Source organism: Scomber japonicus, chromosome 20 (genome assembly GCF_027409825.1).
Source record: "Scomber japonicus isolate fScoJap1 chromosome 20, fScoJap1.pri, whole genome shotgun sequence".
Classification (NCBI taxonomy): domain Eukaryota; kingdom Metazoa; phylum Chordata; class Actinopteri; order Scombriformes; family Scombridae; genus Scomber; species Scomber japonicus.
The window spans coordinates 6643068-6665865 of record NC_070597.1 but is presented as its reverse complement, the minus strand read 5'-3'; the positions used below and the strand labels follow the sequence as shown (position 1 = coordinate 6665865).

General features: G+C 39.0%; 2 protein-coding genes across 3 annotated transcripts; both read left to right on the top strand.

The window, feature by feature from the left end:
- The first annotated feature begins 1680 nt into the window (after positions 1-1680).
- gpr142 (G protein-coupled receptor 142) lies at positions 1681-4311 on the top strand. The gene is made up of 2 exons (XM_053341606.1): positions 1681-1837; positions 3353-4311. Exons 1-2 carry the CDS (start codon positions 1699-1701, stop codon positions 4309-4311), a joined length of 1098 nt encoding a protein of 365 aa, XP_053197581.1. The 5' UTR covers positions 1681-1698.
- Positions 4312-10919: 6608 nt separating this feature from the next.
- Positions 10920-22798, top strand: gprc5c (G protein-coupled receptor, class C, group 5, member C). 2 transcript variants are annotated; one of them, XM_053340823.1, is made up of 5 exons: positions 10920-11159; positions 13989-15049; positions 18772-18872; positions 20515-20649; positions 22271-22798. In XM_053340823.1, exons 2-5 carry the CDS (start codon positions 14065-14067, stop codon positions 22301-22303), a joined length of 1254 nt encoding a protein of 417 aa, XP_053196798.1. In that variant the 5' UTR covers positions 10920-11159; positions 13989-14064; the 3' UTR covers positions 22304-22798. The 2 variants fall into 2 exon arrangements, with proteins under 2 accessions (XP_053196798.1, XP_053196799.1); XM_053340824.1 differs by having other exon boundaries at positions 20515-20653.

Genomic DNA, 22798 nt, shown 5'->3' with positions numbered 1-22798 from the left:
TTGTTGTCGACCTGCAGTTTAATTGACTGAGTCCAAACTCTGGGGGTGGGGTTTTTTTGTTGGTTTTCGACAGTTTACTTTTGAAAAACAGCTCAGCAATGCAAACACCATTTACACGACATCACCCCGAGTAAAATGAAAGATGCTTCAACGTAAAGCAGCTCATCGTCTGCATATAATCATTTGCGGAAACTTGATGGCAGCATATCAGTCTGACATTATAGAGAGCCGAAGTCACATCGTTACGTCCAGTTAGCCTCTGTTCTTCTACCTTCTGTAACTCAACTTTCATTAGTCTTTCTGAAAAAAATGAAGCATGTTCCTAGAGTTTATTTTTCATATTTTCAGGCAGAAATTAAAAACTACAGTCGTCATTATAATAACTTAAATTTGTTTTTGCATCTTTCTAGTTGAAATTTGTGCTGTGCAACGACTTGCTCCTGTCTTTCCTGGAATATGACATTCATCAAAGGCCACTGATTAAAGATCAGTGTTAGATTGCTTTTCGTAAAACTTTTTCTTTTTTTAAGATTTATTTTTTAGGGCATTTTCGCCTTTATCTGGCAGTAGATGGCAGAGAGGCCGACAGTAAACAGGGAGAGAGAGACAGAGAGGGGAATGACTTACAGCAAAGATCCCTTACTAGAATCAAACTAGGGGTGCTGCCATTATGTTGCATGCACAATAACAACTCCATTAAACACTCATCTTTGTCTAAACAGATGAAGCAAGCCACATGACAAACAATTGGGAAATGTTCTGTTCCGAGGCTGCATTTTTACCTATTAGCATAGAGATGTCAAAGGGCTTTTTAATAAGGCGTTCCTAATTGTGGAGTGGAATTAACTGTGGCTCCCATAATATATAAAATATATAAAATCACCATTTTGAAGACCTGATGCATCTCAGATTTCAGAGAAGTCCTCACTTTATGGAGCTGCAAACACGCCTAAATAAATCTTATTAGTCTCAGTTTCAGTTGAGAGATTGGGTGTTTTTGTTTGTCCTTCTTGATAAGACTTGTGTGTGAGGGCATTCAAAATTTAAAGCTATTTACTTTAAACACAATATTGTCATTTCAAGCCAACATGCTCATGTAAATCAATTTTAGTATTACAGATGTCCTTGTTGAGGTCTTGCAGACCAAACTGTAGCATTGCAACAACTTGCAGTAGTTGTAATTTACGAGCAGTTTTCTACTCTCAAAACATTTAAACATAAGTCTGGCATTGTTGTATATTTTTATTGCTGTCCTCAAATCTCATGAAAACATCAAAACCACTAAACGTTTTCCAACAATGATGTCACTCAGCCCAATATTTGTTCCATTAGAATAGGTCACAGCTATATAGTTTCATATTTAAAGTAGACTCTCTAATTACCTAAAACAACTGGGCACTGTAGTTGTCAGCAAACATTACTCAAACTGAAGTCAACTGCGCATTTTTAGGGACTATTTTAAGCTGAAAATTGATACACACTTGGTGCGTCACTGAGTATTTCCACTTTCTTGCCTTTTCCTTTCATGAAAGTGAAAGAATATGTCACCAAGTGCAGCAGAGCGGCTCATTGATGTGTTTTAAATAGTCCACAAACTGTCTTCCTTTTGTTTCTTGCTGTCTTATTTAAAACACTGCCTGCGAGGCCTGAAAACATTTATCTGTCTGTGCCTTATTCCGTAGGGGAAGCGCCAAGGTCATGATCGAGTGGCCCAATGTGACCGTGGCCGGCCACCAGGAGCTGGGCCTGAAACCTGAGGAGCTGCAGAGGTCCAAATGTGTCCTGGGCTTCATTCCCGTCATCTACTACAGTATTCTGCTCTGTGTGGGAGTGCCAGGTACACTGATGGCATGATATATATCTCACATACATCTAGTGGTATCTTAATACTCAAAGCATTAAAAATACATTTCAAGAATTCAACAATAATGTGTCCAAACCAGATAGGTCATATAAAAGCATGAGTGAAATATATATTTTGGTCATTTAAATAAATGTTTTACCCTTTAAAATCAGAGACTACATAATTTCATTTGTTGCATTTGTGCTGAACCACAGTCAATGTGTAAACTGAGCACTTTTCTCTGCACTGATATATATTTATAACAAGAGTAGAAAACTGCACAAGACAAAAGAAATCAATACACAAGTGAGTTAGAGGTGCTGAAATGAACCAGTGAGGTAATACACTGATGTAGCACATGACCGGCACTGCAGGCTGGCAATTTACAATAATCTAATCATCTAATAATCGGTTTGTTTGGTTTTATGGCCTATTTATCTATCCCTCGATCATCCTGCCAGCAAACTATCGTTGGATCTCTCTGCATTAAAATTTAATTCCTCAATAATTCAGAGAGAGTGGAAATACCTGTCACAGTGATGGACAGCAATAACGCCAGCATTGTTCTTATGTGTATGCTTCAGCTACAAGTTGATGGCTGTGATTTGGTATTGATCCAACAGGGATTAAGACAATGTAGTGCTCAAAACAATTGGACAGATCATTGGAGTGTTCAAATAATGTCTGAGTTGTATCAAGTAATTGGCCTCAAAGGGAAATAAATACAAAGGCCAGAGGTCAAAAGTCAACAGCTGTATGCTTGAAGGGGTCTAGTGATGTTATACAACAAACTGCTGTGGAAATGTCCTGCTGTCGACCAGATGTTTGAAAAAAGAAAGATACTGTAAATAGTACAGAGCGGATACTGTATTCGATGTGCTGCAGGGACATAAATAAGATCAGTGGACAAATTATTTTAATCTGCTATCAATTGTTTTGAGTATGATTATGCTATATAAATAATATAATATATAAATATAAGATTGGCAGACTAGCTGTGGGCTAACTGCCATTTTAACTTCTGACATTCAACATAGGAATTGGTGTAATTAAGTTACTGTTAAGGCGCTGTTAAATATTTGAACGTATTAAATGGTAGATTAATTTTGTTAATTTATGATAGATTGTTTACAATATTACACATAAATGTTGCCATATACTGTACTAGAATTAGCTTAAAGCTCTTCTTCGGCAGTCCCTTTGTAGGTCACAGTTAAAACATACAATGTGAAACAATTTTAAAAAGAGGACAGGATACATAAAACGAAACTACTGTACATACACTCTTTAAATTATTATAGAGTGTATTAGTGTATTGTAGAACTGATTGTCTAAAGGCAGAATGCAGGATCAGCTCATAAGGAAATAAAATGGACGTATTGCATAACATATCAATCTGTTACACAGTTTGTTGATGTTTGTTTGACTGTTTCTGTGGAGACTGCTTTAAATCATAAGTAGCAGCTAATATGATCTAATTTTCCACTTTGTTCTCTTTGTCTCTATCAGTAAACATCCTCACAGCAGTGGCCTTGTCCAGATTGGCATCCCGAACTAAGAGAACTCTGTACTACTACCTTTTAGCCGTGACAGGCTCAGATATTCTCTCCCAGCTCTTCATCATCTTTGTCGGCTTCCTGCTGGAGACGGCGGTTTTTCACCGTGACGTCCCCTTGCTCCTGCTGCATTTTGTCAGTGCTGCCGAGTTTGCCGCCAACCACGCCTCCATCTGGTCCACCGTGCCCCTCACCATCGACCGCTACGTGGCATTGTGCCACCCCCTCCTGCACCGACAGATAAGCTACCCGGCCCGAGCCAGGAAGATCATCGCCACAGTCCTAATGTTATCGCTTGCATCAGGCGTGCCTTTCTTCTGGTGGTCAGACATGTGGCGGAACAGTCACCCACCCACGGCGCTGGACACTGTCCTCATTTGGACGCATGTGACTATAATCTACTTCCTGCCCTGCAGCATCTTCTTAGTGTTGAACTCTTTGATAATCTACACGTTGAGGGTGGGGCAGAAGCAGCAGCGTTGCAAAGAAGAACACGAGGCGAAGTCGACACCTCCGCGGCGGCTCGGAAAAACCACGGCTATGCTTCTTGCCATCACCTCTGTGTTCTCTGTGCTGTGGGCTCCCAGGACTGTCGTGGTCATCTACCACCTGTATGTGTCCTCAGTTCACCGAGACTGGCGTGTCCACCTGGCCTACGACCTGTCCAACATGCTGGCCATGCTCAACACAGCTGTGAACTTCTTCCTCTACTGCTTCGTCAGTAAGCCTTTCCGCAACGCCGTGCGGGACGTTGTGCTGCTCAGAGGTGGCCCGCTGTATCCTCGTCGTGCTATGCCACAACAGCAGGCCCCCACCAATGCCTCCATCTCTTCCCTGTACAGTGGGAACATTAAGCGCTCACAGCGGGACTCCACCCCCTTGTCACCACGCAGGGCCAGGAAGCCCTCGTGACCCCATGCCCCCTCCTCTTAATCTAAAACACCCATCATCCCACGGTCCCTGAGCACTTCTGACCTTGGAGACGCACTCTGTGTTCCAGCTTCATTCATGGACAGCAGCCAGTCAGCCCTGGGGCCTTCTCAAAGGGCCTAAAATGAACTCAACCGAGTCACAAGAAGTAGTTTTTGTATTTGAACATGTCACTGGGTGTTGTTTCTCCATGTAAATCAGATAAGATGACAGCATATTTATTTTTCTTGAGAGGAATTTGACAAAATTAATGTAGGTTTTTAGCATTTTTTTTCTTTTCCATACATGGTAGTAATGTGATAGAATATGTTTTTATATTGTTCAAGGGAAAGAAGAGAAGAATAACAGTTTGTTTTCTCCTCAGTCCAGTAGTTAGATCTGTGGTTAGTACAAAGGAGAGGAAAAAGTGAGGGAGCTAAACTCATTTTTTGCATGCTGCTAGATGTAATTCATTCATCTTCACAATCCCATTTTCATCATCTTAAGAAGTAGTCAGTTTGCTTCAATCAGTTTAATTGACTCTGATGTGATACTCACTCTGGAAGCACCGCAGAGGGAGTTTTAATTTGAACTGACTGCTATCTCCTGCAGTTGTGTAAGGATGCTGAATGCCGAAAAGACAATCCGCCCCGCTGAGCACAGCCACTCGAGCAAAGAAATCGCACTCTGTCTCTGCAGCGCGCTCCCAGGCACAAAAACCACAGCTGCTAAGGCGAGTGTTTATTTTTCATGAAATGCAACTCGATGGAGCCTTAAATGAAAGCTTGCTGTTTAAGCGGTGGGAGTGAAGACCCTGCTCTTCAAACAGCCTCTCTGCTACATCACCAACATGGCCTCAGCTCTGGCTAAACAAACTACGGATTAGCCTGATGGTCTGCACAAACACGCACAGAAACTCACAAGAAGGTACACTCTCTCATGCATGCATAAACATGTGCGCACACTCACACATCAGCTAGTACATTTCCATTCGCTGCAACAATAATTTTCATATGACATCATTGTAATTTGATGAAAAATGAACTGTATAGGTTGTTGTAGGTGTACTTGTAGTGAAAAATTAGACGTCTGAACTTAAACTTCTAACTGGTAATTTGCATATATGATTTATTTAACAAGATCTGAATGAGCCATCTGTCGTTGACATGTATTTTTTGTAGACGCCAGCCCCCCCCCCAATGTTGTCAATTAGATATTTCATGTTGCACTGTGTTGTGTAATGCAGCTTTTCTAACGTTGCCGAAGTAGATATTGAAGAATGGCATGTTTCTGTAGTCCGATAAGTGGTTTGACATTAAAGCTTCAGCCATCTGAGCACAATTACAACAAAGCAAAAAAAGAAAAAGGAAATGAAAACAGCAACAAGAAAAACAACAGCTAAACCAACTACAAAAAAGATGAGAGATGCTGAACACCGTTAAAACAAAGTCAGCAATTAGTCAAGACTTCAAGGGCTATGTTGGCAAAACAAAAATTATTTTTTTTTGTTTTCATGTCAAGCTTCGAATTTAAATCAGTCTGGTCTTTACCTAAACATTTGATCCCTTCAAACTCATATTGATCATAATAGATGATGTTATTTTACTTTTCCACACAGTTGTTAACAGACATTTATTTTACAGTAACGAGTCTGTAATTAATAGAAAATTGTAGGAATTGTGAAGGTTTGGGCTAGTTAGTTTTGTTTCAGAAACAGCTCAAAGATTAATAACAGCATTGTTTTCAGTCTGCGGAGAGTAGTTCTGTGTAAGGTAGATGCCACGGAGCGTGAGGGAATGTTGTTTGTTCACAAAGTATTGCTAGCTTCTTGGGATACATATTACAACCTCTTGACTTTGTGCTTAAGTTGTTTATAATTTAGTGCAAAGTAAAAGATTGTGATATTTAGCACAAGAAGCCAGAAAAGCACTTAAAACTCTTCACAATGAAGGAACATGTTTGTGGACAGCAATGGAGGTTTACCATACAGATAAATAATACTTGTTTGTAGTTCAGTTCATTGTTGGTTAGGATGTGCACATGAGATTTGTTGACAATAAGAAAAATACAGCAAATCGCCAGCTTTATCTTTCAAATCTGAGAGAGGTAGCTTGCGTGGAAAAACCAGAGCTTTTTAGCGTATTTTAACTCATCATTTTAGGGCATTTTTACTGCATAGTTTATTCACAGCTTGGCATTTCAACTGCTTTCAGCAAACAAGCTATGATAAACCCACCATTAGCTACCCAGCACCAAACAACAGACAAGTTTGCCAATAGCTGGTGAAAAAGGAAAAACACCTTAAAACCCAATTATTTTTTTCTCAGGAGTTGATGGAGACCAAACCAGAGCTAAATGGAGAGTGAATATTGGATGTTTCTATTAATGTTAGCCATAACATCTTAGCTGTTTGTCCATTAGTTTGTTTTTTGTTATTAGTTTTTCCTCTTAGAAGCTGAAAAAAAGACAAAAATGCAGCTTTAATGTTTTTAAGAAAAAAATCCTTAGGACTTAAAAGCTTTCGGACATATGCAGTCGATGAAATCTCCCTATATCATCACAAACATTTTTTAATGCTACACTCAACAATGCAGTCTTAAGTGCAGTATATATATACATCTACCTCTCAAAGTGTAGATACTTCCTCCATTTACTCTATTGACCACCCATTCTGGTTTAAAGTTTCCAGTGCGAGCCACCTGCCTGTTCTCATCCCTCCTCAGTCCTCATTATGTTTACTGTAACAGTAAGAAACACAGTGTGAGCTCCCCTGTGTGTCGCCGTGTCGATCTGCTCGTGTCGCCCTGTGGTCATCACACACTGAGTTCTGAGAGTTCGTAAGCAGATGTAGATACGAGCCGCTTCTTTGAAGATATCGCCTGCTGTCTAACAAGATCGGGGGGGTGTGAGAAAGCATATAGTGACAGCGACCTTACCCTGTTGAGGGCGGCAGGGGTCATGGAGATGACTGAATAAACATTTAAGACAATATTACAGTGTGAAGATGTGAGAGCAGGCTTTCATTAAACTTTAATGGAACTACAGCACTGCTTCTGATGGTCCTCATTATGGAGGGGAGGGGTGAGGACATTAAAGAGCAGGTAAACCCCAGTAGTCACACGTCCCCTGTATACCTGCCACCTGTTCTTTGTGCCTGTTCAAACACCTGGTTATGTCCCTGACTCTGCTCCTATTCAGCACTGCCTGCTGCTCAGCAGGTGTCACAAGGCTTTAGATGAAAAGACAAAGCACCACGGAGAGTGACAAGTGTATTATATCAGATGCAGGAAGCTCACACTGACAGGAAGTTCACTCAGTCTGCTTAAAAACATCCTGGAATTTGCCCTCTCTTGGCAAAGGACTAAGTGGTGTGATATTATTGTACCTTTGCCTCGAAAAACTGGACAGACACTGTACATTTTAATCATCTTATACATGTTTTAATGGGCCTTTTCTGCACAGTTTAAGTGTAGGACTTCTCTACCCAGTGTTACATCTCAATGGCCCAGTCAACTAAAGAGAAAAAAGGAAGGGACCTGCACATGGCTGGAAAGATGTCGAAAATATGGTCTTTCTGTTTTGTAGCAAGGTTCTGTTTTATTTCCATCGCAGCACAATCTAAGTCAAGGATACAGTCATAGTTAAAACCGGTAAATACCGTTCCAGTAATATCAAATCAAGCTTACTGCAGTTTATAAACTATGTTGGAAATCAGGCTGAACAACAGCTCCAATTGCAGCCAACTAAAGTTTCTGACCTGCCTAAATTCCATCTGATTGTCTGACAGCCAACTCCTCAAGCCTTTGAGGAATTAATCAAGCCTTGTGACCCACTTAAAAACTAAACATCAACAACAAATGTAGCAACAATTCAGCTTGACTCTAAATTTAGACAATCTCTGGATTAAAATCAGGCTTAATCTGTACAGCGTCTGCCTGGTTTTAGGGTTTCGTAAGCATCTGATTTCAACATTGGAGACAGTGGTCTGCACCCTGTCTCAAGTCAAACTTGTTTTCTTTGGTCAGACAGTAAAAAAAAAATCCTTTGCCGTTAGTTAAATGTAAAGTCAGAAAGTATTTAGTTTCATTGCTCAAGTGAGTTTGATGGAATGTGATGAACTTTTAAAAGGCATGTCCTCCCGCATGTTGGCCTGTTGTTGTTGAAGTGGCTTCGTGTGCATTGTTTACATTATTTCTCAACTTTCTTTGGCACAAGTTTGAAATTGTCATGCAGAATGATCCCTGTCTGTAAGCACTGAGAAGAGTTTTATAAAGAGCGGAAATAAATGTTTAACACAGGATTTGTACTGTTTCTTTTACACTGTGTCAGCACAGAGAACCACAGACACAGAGATAATGTATCAAATAAGTGTATTTCAATATACACAACACCTCCAAATGTACTCAAATATATTTTCAGATTCATATTATAAATTGTTTCTGCTCGTCAGTGAACTTTATCTGCCTAGTGCAGACGTATAATTTCATATAATTAGAGGTGGAATAAGGTCTGAATCTTCCAAATATATTTCTAAAGCCTAAGATAGATAAAACTGATATATTTAATATAAAAGTTACAGACTATTTATTTATAGCCTCTATCAGTTACACAGTAGATAATGGGAAGGTCAGACAGTAATGAATTTGTCCTTGCAGAGTTACAGACTGATGCTCCATTACAGATTGCTCCTCTCTAATGTCTCTCTGGGGTTTTGTACAAGGAAACAGTGAATCGTTCAATACAAAAGCGGCCATAAAGACCTCCACAAAGGACATAATTTGGGATGAGCTCAGGAATGAGACTCGGAGGTGGAGGTCAGACACGGACAAGTAACAGCAGACGATCCTATCTATATCTAGAAACACACATTTCAGAGTTAATTGCTAATCTGAAGGCCAAAAGGAGCCAGATGGATGGAGAGAAATTCAACCTGTTGGGTTCACAGGCCAGGTGGAGAGCTTAATTACAGAGAATGGAGAGGTAAAAGCATGACTTCCCATCAGTGAGAGCCAGATGGAGGAGCTGCATAGAGAGAATGAGAGTGCCTGTAAAGAGCAGACGGTGACCGCACTAAAGGAAATGAAGCAGGAAAAATCAGCTCTTGAGCAACAAGTGCGAATGAGAGTGAAGCTGAAAGCTCATTTAAGGGTAATAGCAGACTCAGATCCCGCTAGCTTCCTCCATCCCAGACTCTGCTGGACCGCAGATTGAAGGAGGAGCAGCAAGTGCTCCGTATAATGTGGGAACTGTTGGGAAATCATTTCGGGTGACCAACTCAGGAAGCTGGATTAAAGAATGCCAAGAGTGTGCCAAGCTAATTAGAGACAGATCATGGCTTGTTTAACACTATTTTGTTTTCTACAAGATTCCCTATGTGTTATTATATAGTTTATTTGTCTTCAGTATTGTTTTACAATGAAGGAAATAGTAAAAAATAAATAAAAAGGCAGAAGTGGTTCAATATTTCACCAGCTGTTGGTCCAGACTAGTTTTCCATACCAATTACTGCTTTGTTTTATTGATAGATAAACACTATTCTAACAGGAGGGCAACATTATGAAAGAGGGGTACAGACTAGACACAACACTGGACCTCATGTAGACCACTCACTATACATTCTTTACCATCATGTAAAGGCGTTTTCTTACCCCATTTTACTGTTTAACTCAAATTGTGAACACATTATCTAACCCTAACCAAGTAGTGTGTTTCATGCCGCAGCCTAACCATTTCAATCCAAACCATGGGAAGGATTGATGTATCACCTGCAAGCAAAAAATATTTGCTAAATAATATAATTTAATCACCTAATCTTGCACAATCAATACTTATGTGCATGCATATTAATCATTATTGACATGAATGATACACACACATACACACATTTGAATTAACTTACATATATGATATAAAAGTCACACAACTGATTGAATATCATATATCTTCTATTATGATTCATATTTTATTAAATGGTAAATTACATTAAGCAAGTGATGAAGAAAGCTAACATTTCAAAAATAGATTAGGAGAATGTATTACTTATATTCTATATACAGAATAACATTTGTCCTCTGCTGCCACCCTCATGTGGTTTATGCTCCCTGACCTGCTGCTGGATTTACCTCACATCACCACCAGATGTCACTAGATACCACTTATATTCCATTCAAGTGGTTAAATGTTCAATTATTCTTTGATAAAGTCAGTTCATTTGGAAGAAAAGTGCACAACTAATACATAATATTAATTTAAACTAGTTGCCACACATTTGACACTGGGGGTTGTAAAGTAGGAGAACATGGTTTGGTGGAGGAGCAGTTTTATGAGAGTTTGTGTGGAAAATATAGCGTGGAGGTGTGTGTGCATGTGTGCATGTTTTTCTATCTTTACGAGCCCCAATTTCAGGTGAAAAGCAGTGTTGTGAGGACATTTCTGTGTGGTGGGGACATTTTGGTCGGTCCTCACAACCTCAAACAACAATTTGAGGTACAACAAAGGTAGGGGGCGAGGGAATGCAGGGTCCTCATAAGGATATAAAGACAAAGTTGTGTGTGTGAGTGAGTCGGAGAGAGAGAGCGACAGAGAGAGAGAGAGAGCGAGAGAGAGAGATTGTCACAGCAGTCACATCGTTTGGGGGAAACCCTGTAAAGCGTCTGTAAAGTTTTATTTTCGGGCGAGCTGAGCTGGTTTTAGTCTGATGAGGTTTTTCTCTCAGACTTGGCGAAGAATAGAAACTTTTTCTTAGACTATAAAGGATTTTTTTAAATCCTCACCGCCGTTTGGAGCAGGTGAAGACGCGTTTCAGAGATCAACAACCAGCAGAGGTGAAGTCTGCATCTGACAACATCCAGGTACTTTAACACTTCAGACTTAACCTCAGTGTATTCACAGTAAACCTAACCATGTTTTAAATCGTTTTATTTGTGATATGCTCTTCTGCGTGTTTGGAGATAACAATTATTACAATCTAATATATTAGTAGTGATTGATTTTATTAGAAATATAGGAAAATATACCAAACGTTCTTCTGTTTTTGTAGATTTTTAAAGGTGTAGTCTGATCAAATTGGCTTTTCTTCGAGGTATTTAATACTTTGTGTCTTTGGTAGAGCTATGCAGGTTAAAGTGTGCATGGTTGATGGTGATGTAGCCCATAATGTTTAAGCTCCCTGAACACACCCTGAAGTAAACAGTTTTTCATGGTTCAGATGCATCAAACTGTATGTATTTTGAAAAGATAATAATAGATAACAGACAATATACAGATGTAATGCTATTATTATTAACATTATTGAGTTTTCTTATGCCTTTGAGTGATATATATATATATATATAAGTTATATAAAATGTAGTTGTTGTCTGCATAAAATACTTCATTTTGATCTTATTTTAAATGATCTCATAGGCTAATGTGCACATAATAATGAGGAATAAATAAAGTTGTATTTTTTGCTCCTACCTTTTGTGCAATAGGCAGAAGTAACTGGCCGTAAGTTTACATGCAAATAAACTTAGGAAAACGTTACATTAGTGAGTCTTGAAAACACATTATGACGCAAAATGATAAAGAAATAAAGCAGGATCTACCTTAAAGCTCTAATCACATCAGCTGATATTTTTACTTTTATGGTACATATTACAAAAAGCATTTTTATGAAATAAGCACAAACCAGTTGAAATACAGTAAGACCATCCAGTTGTTCACTCGTTCAAACTTAGCCTTGTTGTCAATGGTTGCAAGTGGAGATTTATGCATCACTAAATAAAATCAAATGATCATTTTCTGTTTTCTGAATATCATCAGTAAGTTACAACCCAATCTGTATCTTACAGACTTGTACCTGTATGTTCATAGTCCTGAAAGAGTGTTTAATAGATACATTGAAAAGATTATGAGTGAATCTCTTTTTTTGGCTTTGTTTTGTTCTCCCAAGGTAGTGGGGACATAGACGAGGAATGTGTCAAATGAAGAAGAATTTAGAACCAGTTTTGTTGTTATTTTATTGATTTGTTGGATTTTGATGGAGTTTCTACCTTGAGCGTTCAGAAATTGCAGTCATGCTTTAAAACAGTTGATCCTTGAGCTCTCCATGGTGAAGGTGAACATTATCTTGAGTCTAATAGTATGGCCATTTACTCAAATACAGTGTTTGATTTCCATTTCCATTTGATGCTACTTTATGCTTCCACTCCACTACATTTAAGAGGGAAATATTGTACTTTCTACTTCTTTACATTTATTTGACAGCTTTAGTTACCTTTCAGATGAAGATTTAACACAATGGATAATATAACAAGCTTTTAAAATACAACACATTGTTAAAGATGAAACCAGTGGTTTCAACCTTTTATGCTCATCTTACAAAAAGCAGTGTGTAGTCAGGCTCACATTTCAGATGACTATCAGTTGTTAACAGCTCCACTAAATAGTGATTTTTCCCTCTAACCTTCTCACATGGTTTCATTTCAATAAATGTTCAAATGATCCAAAAAGACTAGAGAAAAAGTCCAAAAACTGAAAACAGATTTGTGTATCAGAACTTTGTTTTTTCTTCTTTCCTCTCCCATTAAATCATTTCACCAGCCCTCACATTTATCTGCTGACCCTTTGGAGGGCCCCACCCCTAGGTTGGGAACCACTGGACTAAACTAGCTAACTGTATATTGTAAACTAGCTCCACCTCCACAACAGTAATATGTCATATATAATAATATATCACTACTTTTACTGTAATACTTTAACTACATCACTCATAATACTTTTACTTATGTAGGAATTTTCATGCAGGATTTTTGCTTTTGAGTATTTTTTACATTGCTGAACAATGAGTATCACCATGCTCTTTTGTTTCTCAGTGTGAAAAGCCTGAAATCCCATCAAGAATGCTGTAGCCCCTTCATGAATATATGTATGTGTGACCTCTAAAATGAAATTCGTCTTAAACTAATTTAAAGGTTCAAATAAAGGACAAAACAAATACACAGAAAGACACAGAAAAGGTTGATTCCTTTGTTTCGGAAAGATCCTTGGTATGATTGAGTCATAGAAGTCAGGAAGACAGGAACATCTGCCATCACATGCCTATTGATTTGTCTCTGAGACGGTCCTCAGCTCAGTGTAATTAGATCTGACGGGGACAAAGAAAAAGAGCCAGACACAGCAGAAAGACAAGACTGGGATTGTGGAGATGTTTATTCAGAAAGTAGGAAGCACTCTGGTTTAAATAGATAACATTGAAAAGGTATCATTTATGAAGGATTTGACTATTTGCAGTTGGAGCAGCATGCACTTTCAACTCATTGATTCAGGTGTAATGCCGCTGTACAGAAAACAGAAACAATATGTCCAGATCCAATTAATGATTAACATCACCGTTGGGAAAAAAGTCCAGAGTTTGACATTTTGGTGAATGCTTTGAGTTCTTGGTTTCAGCATTTCCAGCTCTGAATAACAGTTAAGTCTTGTCTTAATATGTGTATACTGGGTAAACACCATGATAAAGGTTTTGTTGTTTTGAATGCTATGTGTTGCCGTGTGTAAACTGACTCATGCAAGTGTAATATTTGCTGGATTGGGTGTGGACAACAGTTTCCTAATCTTGAATGACGTATTTAGAGTTTATATTAGATATATCCACATCAGACCCTTTTCAGACTCTCCCTGTTTTCCCATTTGAACAGGTGCTGTCAGGATCCTTGAGCAACAGACGAGAGGTTCCTCCATATTGAAGTCCCTTTCTGGTCTCTCCCAGTAGCCATGGCTGCCAATTTCACCCCCCCTAGGGGTTGCGGCCCTGATGTGGACTCCCTCTATTACAAACTGTGTGATCTCAGTGCCGTTTGGGGCATTGTGGTGGAGGCCTTCGCAGCAGCTGGCATCATCTTCTCCTTCGTCCTCTTCATCTCGCTGCTGGCCAGCTTAGCCTTCACACAAGACAAGAACCGCAAGAGCTCAGTAGGTCTCCAAGCCTGTTTCCTGATCTGCAATGCCGGTCTGTTCTGCCTCACCTTTGCCTTCATTGTGGGGAAGGACTTTTCTACCTGCACCTCGCGGAGGTTCCTCTTCGGGGTGCTGTTTGGCGGGTGCTTCGCCTGCCTTTTGATGGAATGTGTGAGGCTAAACATCCTCGCCAGGCGCAACAGCGGGCCCCAGGGATGCGTCTTATGTCTAGGGACGGTGGCGTTGTGGCTGGTGGAGGTGGTCATCAACACAGAATGGCTGATCATCACAATAGTGCGCCATCCACTCAACATCACAGCTGGTTTGGGTGGAGAAACACTTATACCTTGCAACATCGCCAACGAGGACTTTGTCATGGCGTTGATCTACGTGATGACCCTGATTCTGGCTGTAGTGGTGGCAAGTCTGACCATCATGGGGGGCAAACACAAGCAGTGGAAGAAGGAAGGCGTAGGCATTCTTCTGAGCAGCCTGTTCTCTGTGTGTATTTGGGTGGCATGGATCGTCATGTACGTCTACGGGAATGAAAGGGTGGGGACAATCCCAACATGGGATGATCCCACCTTGGCCATCGCCTTGGTGGCAAACGCCTGGGTGTTCCTGCTCTTCTACACTATTCCCCATATCTGCTGTTTCGGCGGTGATGATGAAAGCCAGGAAAACTTCGGGGAAGACTTGTACCCAAGCCAAGGAGTCGGATACGAGACGATATTGAAGGAACAGAGCTCCCAGAATATGTTCATGGAAAACAAGGCTTTCTCTATGGATGAGCCCAACCAAGGTATGTAGCCCCTCCCTTTTTGAAATCATTGAGTTCAAATGCCTAAACAGTCAAAACCCATTATTTCACCTATATAGCAAGTTTAAAGCTGAATTGTTTTGCTTGTCAGTTTCAGTTTTGAAGGAATACTCTACCAAAAATCTGTTTTTCAAGTGTTGAACTACTCCCACATTTGCTCAAACAGTCTATAGCTTCACATAGGATGGCAGTTGTAGTCAGAAGACCTACAATAGAGATTTTATATTTCCTACATTATGGTCCAAAATTGACCAAAGGAAAACATATCCAAACTTGATGTTGCATAAACATTTGAGTTTAAACTTTAGTTCACAAACAACCACACATTTGCACCTGTAGTGTTTATGAAGCATGGCATAATCAGGGCTGATAGAGAGTCAACTCAGATCCATTCAGGTATCAGATATACTGACAGACAGGCCATCACAGTCACAGACCACCACCCAGTTAGACTGTTGACTATAATTTGGACCCAGCCCAACTCGTATCCCAGCATCAAAACATGAGATGAAACTTCTCAAACTACTCATATGGCGTTGATACATATATTCATAATACTCCAAACCTTCCTATTTGTAGGTTATTCTGGGATTCATTGTAACTGATGTGAATGTGAGGTGGCAGCTTTCAGATGATCTACAAATTTGTCTACATGGGCGTTGTCCTCATTTGCAAGTAGGGTGGAGTATTCCTGTGATACAAAGCTTATTAATGGGATATTTACGTCTGTCACCTCATCAAACATACATGTGGATATTTATTACGTCATTACACTAAATATAGAACTCATATACTGAATACAAAGCAGCAATTTTACTGACCTCTGCAGTCTGAAGTTTATCTGAAGCTGTTGAAGCTTCAGCTGTCCAAATTAGTTAATTCAAGAAGATATATTTCAACGTTACAGTCTTTTTAGTGCCAAAGTCCCTTTTTTTGTTACTGTTCTTCCACCACAGCTCAACAGGTAAATACAAAGAGGGGATTTGATGCTAAAAAGACTGTAAATGTGTCATATAAGCTTCACATCTACTTTTAAATGACTGTGTGGATAGACTTGTGGATTTTGGCCCCCGTTACTTTACTTGACAGCACGTTTGAAGGGGATCTTTTAACAGCTGGGAGGAATGATTACAGCGGAGAAGTGTTGTTTTAAGACAGGCTTGGAAAAATTATGAACCTGAATTGTTTCATAATTGGGCAGACTAACTGTTAGATAGATGTCCAATTCTTAATTTTCTCAGGCATGACATGACCTTAGTGTTATGCAAAGCTCCACATTTTCATATTGCAGGTTTTAACTCCTACTGTTGTGTGTAGAGGAAATGTTAGTATAGTAGACATATTTGTTATTGAGGGAGGTTCAAGCTCAAAGGTACTTCACTCAAATTGGAAATGTCTGTAGGAGGGTTTACATCATTTTGTGATTCAAGTTGTACAGGCTGTCCTTTGTCATCTTTATAGGCTATTTGTATTATACAGCTTTGAACAGATCAGCGATGAGGATAGACAAAGTTTCAAGTCAACAAAAAACACCAAATACCCTGAAAAGGCTTGTTTTTCATCAGCGTGATGAGCCCACAGAATTTAATATGCTGCTGTTTAAGTTCTGAGCCAAATGAGATCTTATCATATGTCGCAGGAACAGAGTCAGACAGAACAGAACAGTAAGTCCTTCAGCCTCAAAGATACCCGCTCAGCATCAGGACTCCTGGTGGAGTCAGTAGATTCTTATAGATGGTGACGAGGATGGTGCTGTGTGGTCCTGGAAGGTTTTTCATTAGTTTATCAGCTTGTGTCACTGTGTTGAGATGTTGATTTAAAGTGTTTTTCCATCAAGTTGTCTCCAGTACACCACACTTTATATGCACTTTTATTTTAGACAGCTCAGTCCATTTCATAATCATTGCTTGCTCATGAGGTCAGTGCTTGCTCATGTGGGAATGTTGAGTCTCTTTAAATTAAATTAAAGAGTACAGTCTAGACCTACTCTATGTGTAAAGCGCCTTGAGATTGTTGTTGTGATTTGGCGCTATATAAATAAAGATTGATTGATGGATCCATTGATTAATTCACAGCTGCTGTGTGATAAGAACATACTGAGACCTGGGTTTAGCAACGTTTGACTTTCTTTATCATTAACTTCCTTGTTAACTCCCCCGATAGTTTATTTCCTTGCATTGTGAGCAATGACTAAAAAGTGAATAATAGCCTCAGAGCCTTGACTGGAAAATTCAATCAGCCTTCACATTGCATTCCCAACCTTGCAGTGAAGAATTCAGTGGGAATGTAGCCTCTGAATCATTCCTGTTAATGAGTTTCTAGCATCCTAACTGCATCCCTAACTACTGTATGACATGCAAACACTGCCACTTTGCCTCCGATTCCCACCAGAAATGTCGCACCTTGTGTTTGCATCGTCTCCATGGTGATTAAGGTGTGGTAACAGTTTCATCCTGGAGAAAATTATTTGATGTCTGGAGCCACAGAGTGTGACGAAATCATCTCTTTCTTCCGTCTGTGCTGGGTGTTTCTACAGGATGTATCACTAAAGGCACAAACAAGATAGAGGAATGATAGCACCTGGTTGTCTTGTTCTGGTGATTCAGTGCTGTTGTGTGTCTTCAGTGATTGTAATATAAAGATTTAAGAGATAGTTGCCGGGGAACGATAGCACTTTAGAGGCCTACAGATATCACACAGAGGGCTTGTTAGGAGAAAAAATTACAGTGCTGGAAGATGTATTCAGATCATTTATTTAAGTTAAAGTACCAATTCAGCAATGTGAAAATACTTCATTCCAAGTAAAAATCCTGCATGAAAATACTAACCGTAACCCTAACAACAGCAAAAGTACATAAATATTATGAGTGATGTAGTATGCAGTATTACCGTAAAAGAACTGCAGTATTATGTAGTATGCAGTATTACAGTAAAAGTACTGCAGTACTATGAGTGACGTAGTATGCAGTATTACAGTAAAAGTAGTTATATATTATTATATATGACATCATTAGATTATTAATAGTGAAGCATCAGTGTTAGAGCAGCATGTTACTGTTGTAGCTGCTGGAAGTGGAGCTAGTTTACACTACTTCATATACAGTTAGCTAGTTTATACTACTTTATATACAGTTAGCTAGTTTACACTACTTTATATACAGTTAGCTAGTTTATACTACTTTATATACAGTTAGCTAGTTTACACTACTTTATATACAGTTAGCTAGTTTACACTACTTTATATACAGTTAGCTAGTTTATACTACTTTATATACAGTTAGCTAGTTTACACTACTTTATATACAGTTAGCTAGTTTAGTCCAGTGGTTCCCAACCTAGGGGTGGGGCCCCTCAGAAGGGTCACCAGATAAATGTGAGGGGCAGTGAGATGATTAATGGGAGAGGAAAGAAGAAAATTAATGTGTTTTCAGTTTTTGGACTTTTTCTCTAGTCTTTGATTTTTGGTGAAATTTTGGATCATTTGAACATTTGAAATGAAACTATGTGAGAAGTTTAGAGGGATAAAACACTATTTGGTGGAGCTGTTAACAACTCATAGACATCTGAAATGTGACCTTAACTATACACATTGTTCGTCTCATCTTTAACAATGTGTTGTATTTTAAAAGCTTGTTATATTATCCATTATGTCAAATCTTCACTACAAAATAATAACATTCGTTGTCTCTGTCTATCCATTACAGCATCCAAACCCGTATCTCCATACAGCGGCTACACCGGCCAGCTGCGTAGTTCAGTGTACCAGCCTACTGAACTGGCTCTCATCACTAAGGCAATAGGAAATGTGAGTATACCTAAATGGTTTGTTTACAGACACATATTTGAATATGGCGTTTGGGGTGTAGTGGATAAACAGCTCTATCCATCATGTGATAAGCAAATTATTATTGAAATGAGCGACCTTTGGCAGTAACAGTGAACAGACTCGACGTGACATAGTATGTGAATGGGGTTTGAGGACATTGTGCCAATTTAACTGAAGGTGACTTATCTCAGACATATTCATAATACAAACGTGCAGATGTTTACCTAAAACAACCCCTGCCAACATCTCAGCCTATTACTACAGAACTGTATCTGATATCAAGAGGCAAGTTCAGATAAGCTCAAAATTGAGGAAGCATTAAGGACCAAATTAAGTACACAAATAGTTATAAAAAGGTGTATTGTTTTGGTCATGACTGTATTCATTGTTTTGACATATTTCACATATCCAATGGTTTTCTTTTAATAGTAGTAGTTTCCAAATATCACACAAAAGGTGCATATGCCCATAACGATTCATGCTCACGTCATCAATGATGGTGAGTGATGGAGTATGTTGGACAATTTACTACAAAATCCTATAAAGTCTTATTTGGGCAAATATTATAATTAATTAAATTTCTGGCCATTGCTAAGCTTGATACTGAAATCTTATTTGCTGATGATAACATACTGTAATCTAGTCATTTTCATTACTATGCAGGCATTATAAAAGGATTACAGTTCAACAAGATAGGATGTATAGAAACGTATGATTTTCTTTATGAATACCAACTTTTTCTTTTCATTTATTTATTAGTTTTTTTCTTAGGCAGTATGTTTGTAGTTTAAAACAAGTCAGTTAGAGTAAGTATTTAGTAGCTTCAGCTGATAAAATCAGCAGTCATCGGCCAAAAAAAATGAGGAGCCTGTTTTTTATTAGTTTTGTGTGAAATGAAAGAAAACCCATTGTTTCAACATTCATCACAAGTTATTGTAACCCAATTTAACACTTATCCAGTGCACTGTGGGTGAGAACAGGCAATTTCTGGGGGATCAAGTTAAAAAATGCTAAATCCTTTAGGAGTCGACTACAACAATGCTAAAACCCTAAAGTTTAATTTTACCATGAAAAAGTAATCGCAGAGCTTTAAGCCTTACATACTGTTCATATTCTGACTCATAATTAATCTCCACACCAATTCACCTTAATAAATATTTAATTAAACTGTCAGAGAGCAAACAGAATGAAAAAAAAAACATTCACAATCACTATGTTATGGTCCAGGATAACGTTTTATAGAATATGATGAATAAAACATGTTTGAATGCTGGTTTTTTAAAACTTTTTCAATAAATACAGGTCAAATGTGGACATTTGCATATACAAAAATGTGTATCAGCTGCACAAAAATAAAACTATGATGCATTAATTTGTATATTCGCGGTCACATTAGGAAGAGCCCTTTAAAAGAAATGTGTATAGGGTTTGCTTTGCTGCTCTCAAATGTAAAAAAATGACTCTGAACAGTATGTAAGGGTTTGATAAGAGATGATTTAAAGAGGTAAACTAGCTCAGTTAGTGTGGGGAGGTTTCTCCAAATAGCAGATGGGTAAAGATCCTTTCCCCTCACACATTTCTTGGATGTTTTTGTCACGGACCATGTTGTGACTTCACGCAGCACCCGCCGGACGTTCCCTATGACTCGATCATTCCCAGAGCTTCCACCAACTCTGCAGGCGGCAGCGGGAGCAGCACCCTGTCGCAACACAACGAGATCGGCAACACTCCTTACACACAGACAAACGGAAATAGCGTAGGTCGTACCTGAAAACCAACCACCACCCCCCCACCCCCTCTCCACTCCAACGCATCTCCGTCTTCACTCCTTACTTCTCTTGATCCATTTCTCTTACCTGCAGATGCTTTTCTATACTCTCGCCTCAGTGCATGTCGACCTCTTAGCTCCTGCTGTAGCCATAGCAACTCCTTCTACAGGTTGACTATGAATCACTTCTTTGTCTGGCTTTTTTTTTTCTCCCCTTATGGAGCTCACTCTCTCCAGGCCTCATCTTTTACCTCGTCTGTTCAATTGGACTGAGTACGCTCTCTACATCGTGTTTTTCCTTCTTCCAATGTAATAAATAATGTGGGTGATGAGGTTATTGTTTGATGTTGTTGATTGATTCATCTCTTTGTGGCCCTATTGTGGTTTTTCCCTACTTTTATATATTGTAAAAATAAAAGGAATACTCTACTGAAAACATACTTTTTGAGTACCTAACATGCCTCTAAGCTTTGTGAATTACAGTTGCTGTTGTCAGTTTGGATTCACAGCTGTTAAAGTGGGTGGAAAATACCCAAATGGCATGGTGAAATAAATCATAACAACCATTGAAATATCTCAAACTACGGATGGAGCATAATCTACTTCTCTGTCTACCTGCTCAGTATGTGTCATATTCATATAGTTACACAACATAGTCAAATGTTGTAATTTCATATCTTTTGGTTTTGGTTATTTATTAAAATATCTCCTCCAGACATGTTTTAAGATGAGTATAAAATACTCAGGTGGACTTTAAGTTAAATAAGTCATCATATTTTTGCCAAATATTTAACTGACTACACAGTTTCTGTTTTTTTTCCCTTGCAAGATTAATCTTTAACATTTATTATATGTATGTAAAGCTAGTATATTTGCATTGGACATGAGACAACAGCTTACATAAGGGAGTTTTATGTCAAAACCTGGACAGCTATGTTGCTGTGAACCAAAATATAGTCTAAAATACGCATTTATAATGTGTTTATTTTTCCCAAAGTACACCAAAATATAACTAAAGTAAACAGCTACTTGTTTTAGCCAACTGAAGGAAGGAAAGGAGGAAAAGGTAGCTGTGTATTTAGCCGTATTTGATTGAAAATTCATGTCAAACTTACTAAGCATATACATGAAAGCAAAGAAGAAGCACATTTGTTAGTGGTTCAAGTTTCTGCACATATAGTGACACTGTTTCCTGCCTTATACTGTGACTGAAATCAGCCCTTCCCCAGGTTGTAGGTTACTGAATAATTGGTGGTAAATGAATCATCATAAAGTCACATCACTGTAATTTCCACATCTATCAAAAGGCAGCACTACCTTTTAGTTCCATTAGAGTAACTTTGGATGCAAAACCTTTACACTACCAATTCAGAAACTGAAATAAAGTAGTGGAAAGTAAATACAACTCTAATTTTGTGAATCCAAGCTGACTACAGCAGTCATCCTCCACAGAGGAGGAAGCTGGATTTTTTTCAGAGGCAGCTTTCATCCCTTTTTAGAGGATATTTGCAACTATTAAAAAACAGGTTTCCAGTGGAGTATTTTCCTATCATCTACATATGTTGCTGTTTCACCACCAACAATACCATCTCTGTCTCTTCTTCTGCAGGGGAACGGTCTGCATAGGATGTCCCAGTGGTGAACACCCCGTCGTTCTCAACGCCCCTTCAAAATAATTTCAGGTCATGTCATTTCATTTGCACTTGCTGTCTGCCGTTTGCTGTTATCCATGGTTCTCTAAGCTGGCTCTAAGAGAAACCCTCAGCCCCCCGACATGCGGAGGTGAACGCTGGGTCATCCCCACTGATGGTAAACAGCTAAACCTCCTATTGACTGATCTCCTGTGTGCCACTGAGTATCAGACAGCATACAGCTTCATTTGGAAGTCAAAGCGAGGGGGATGAAGCCACGGCTTTGCTGCAGAACAAAGACTTTTTGCAGTGGTCGCCATTCACTGAGAGTGAGCCGTGAGCTCTCTGCTGGACCCGATCACACAGATGAAGAGTGATGGTGCTGACAGCGCAAAAATAATGCAAAGAAAAGTCAAAAAAAATGTTGGGAGTGTTGTTTTTTTTGCCTCAACGTGATAATAAAAAGTACACACCCCTCCTCCTTATACACAAACATCATGAACTAT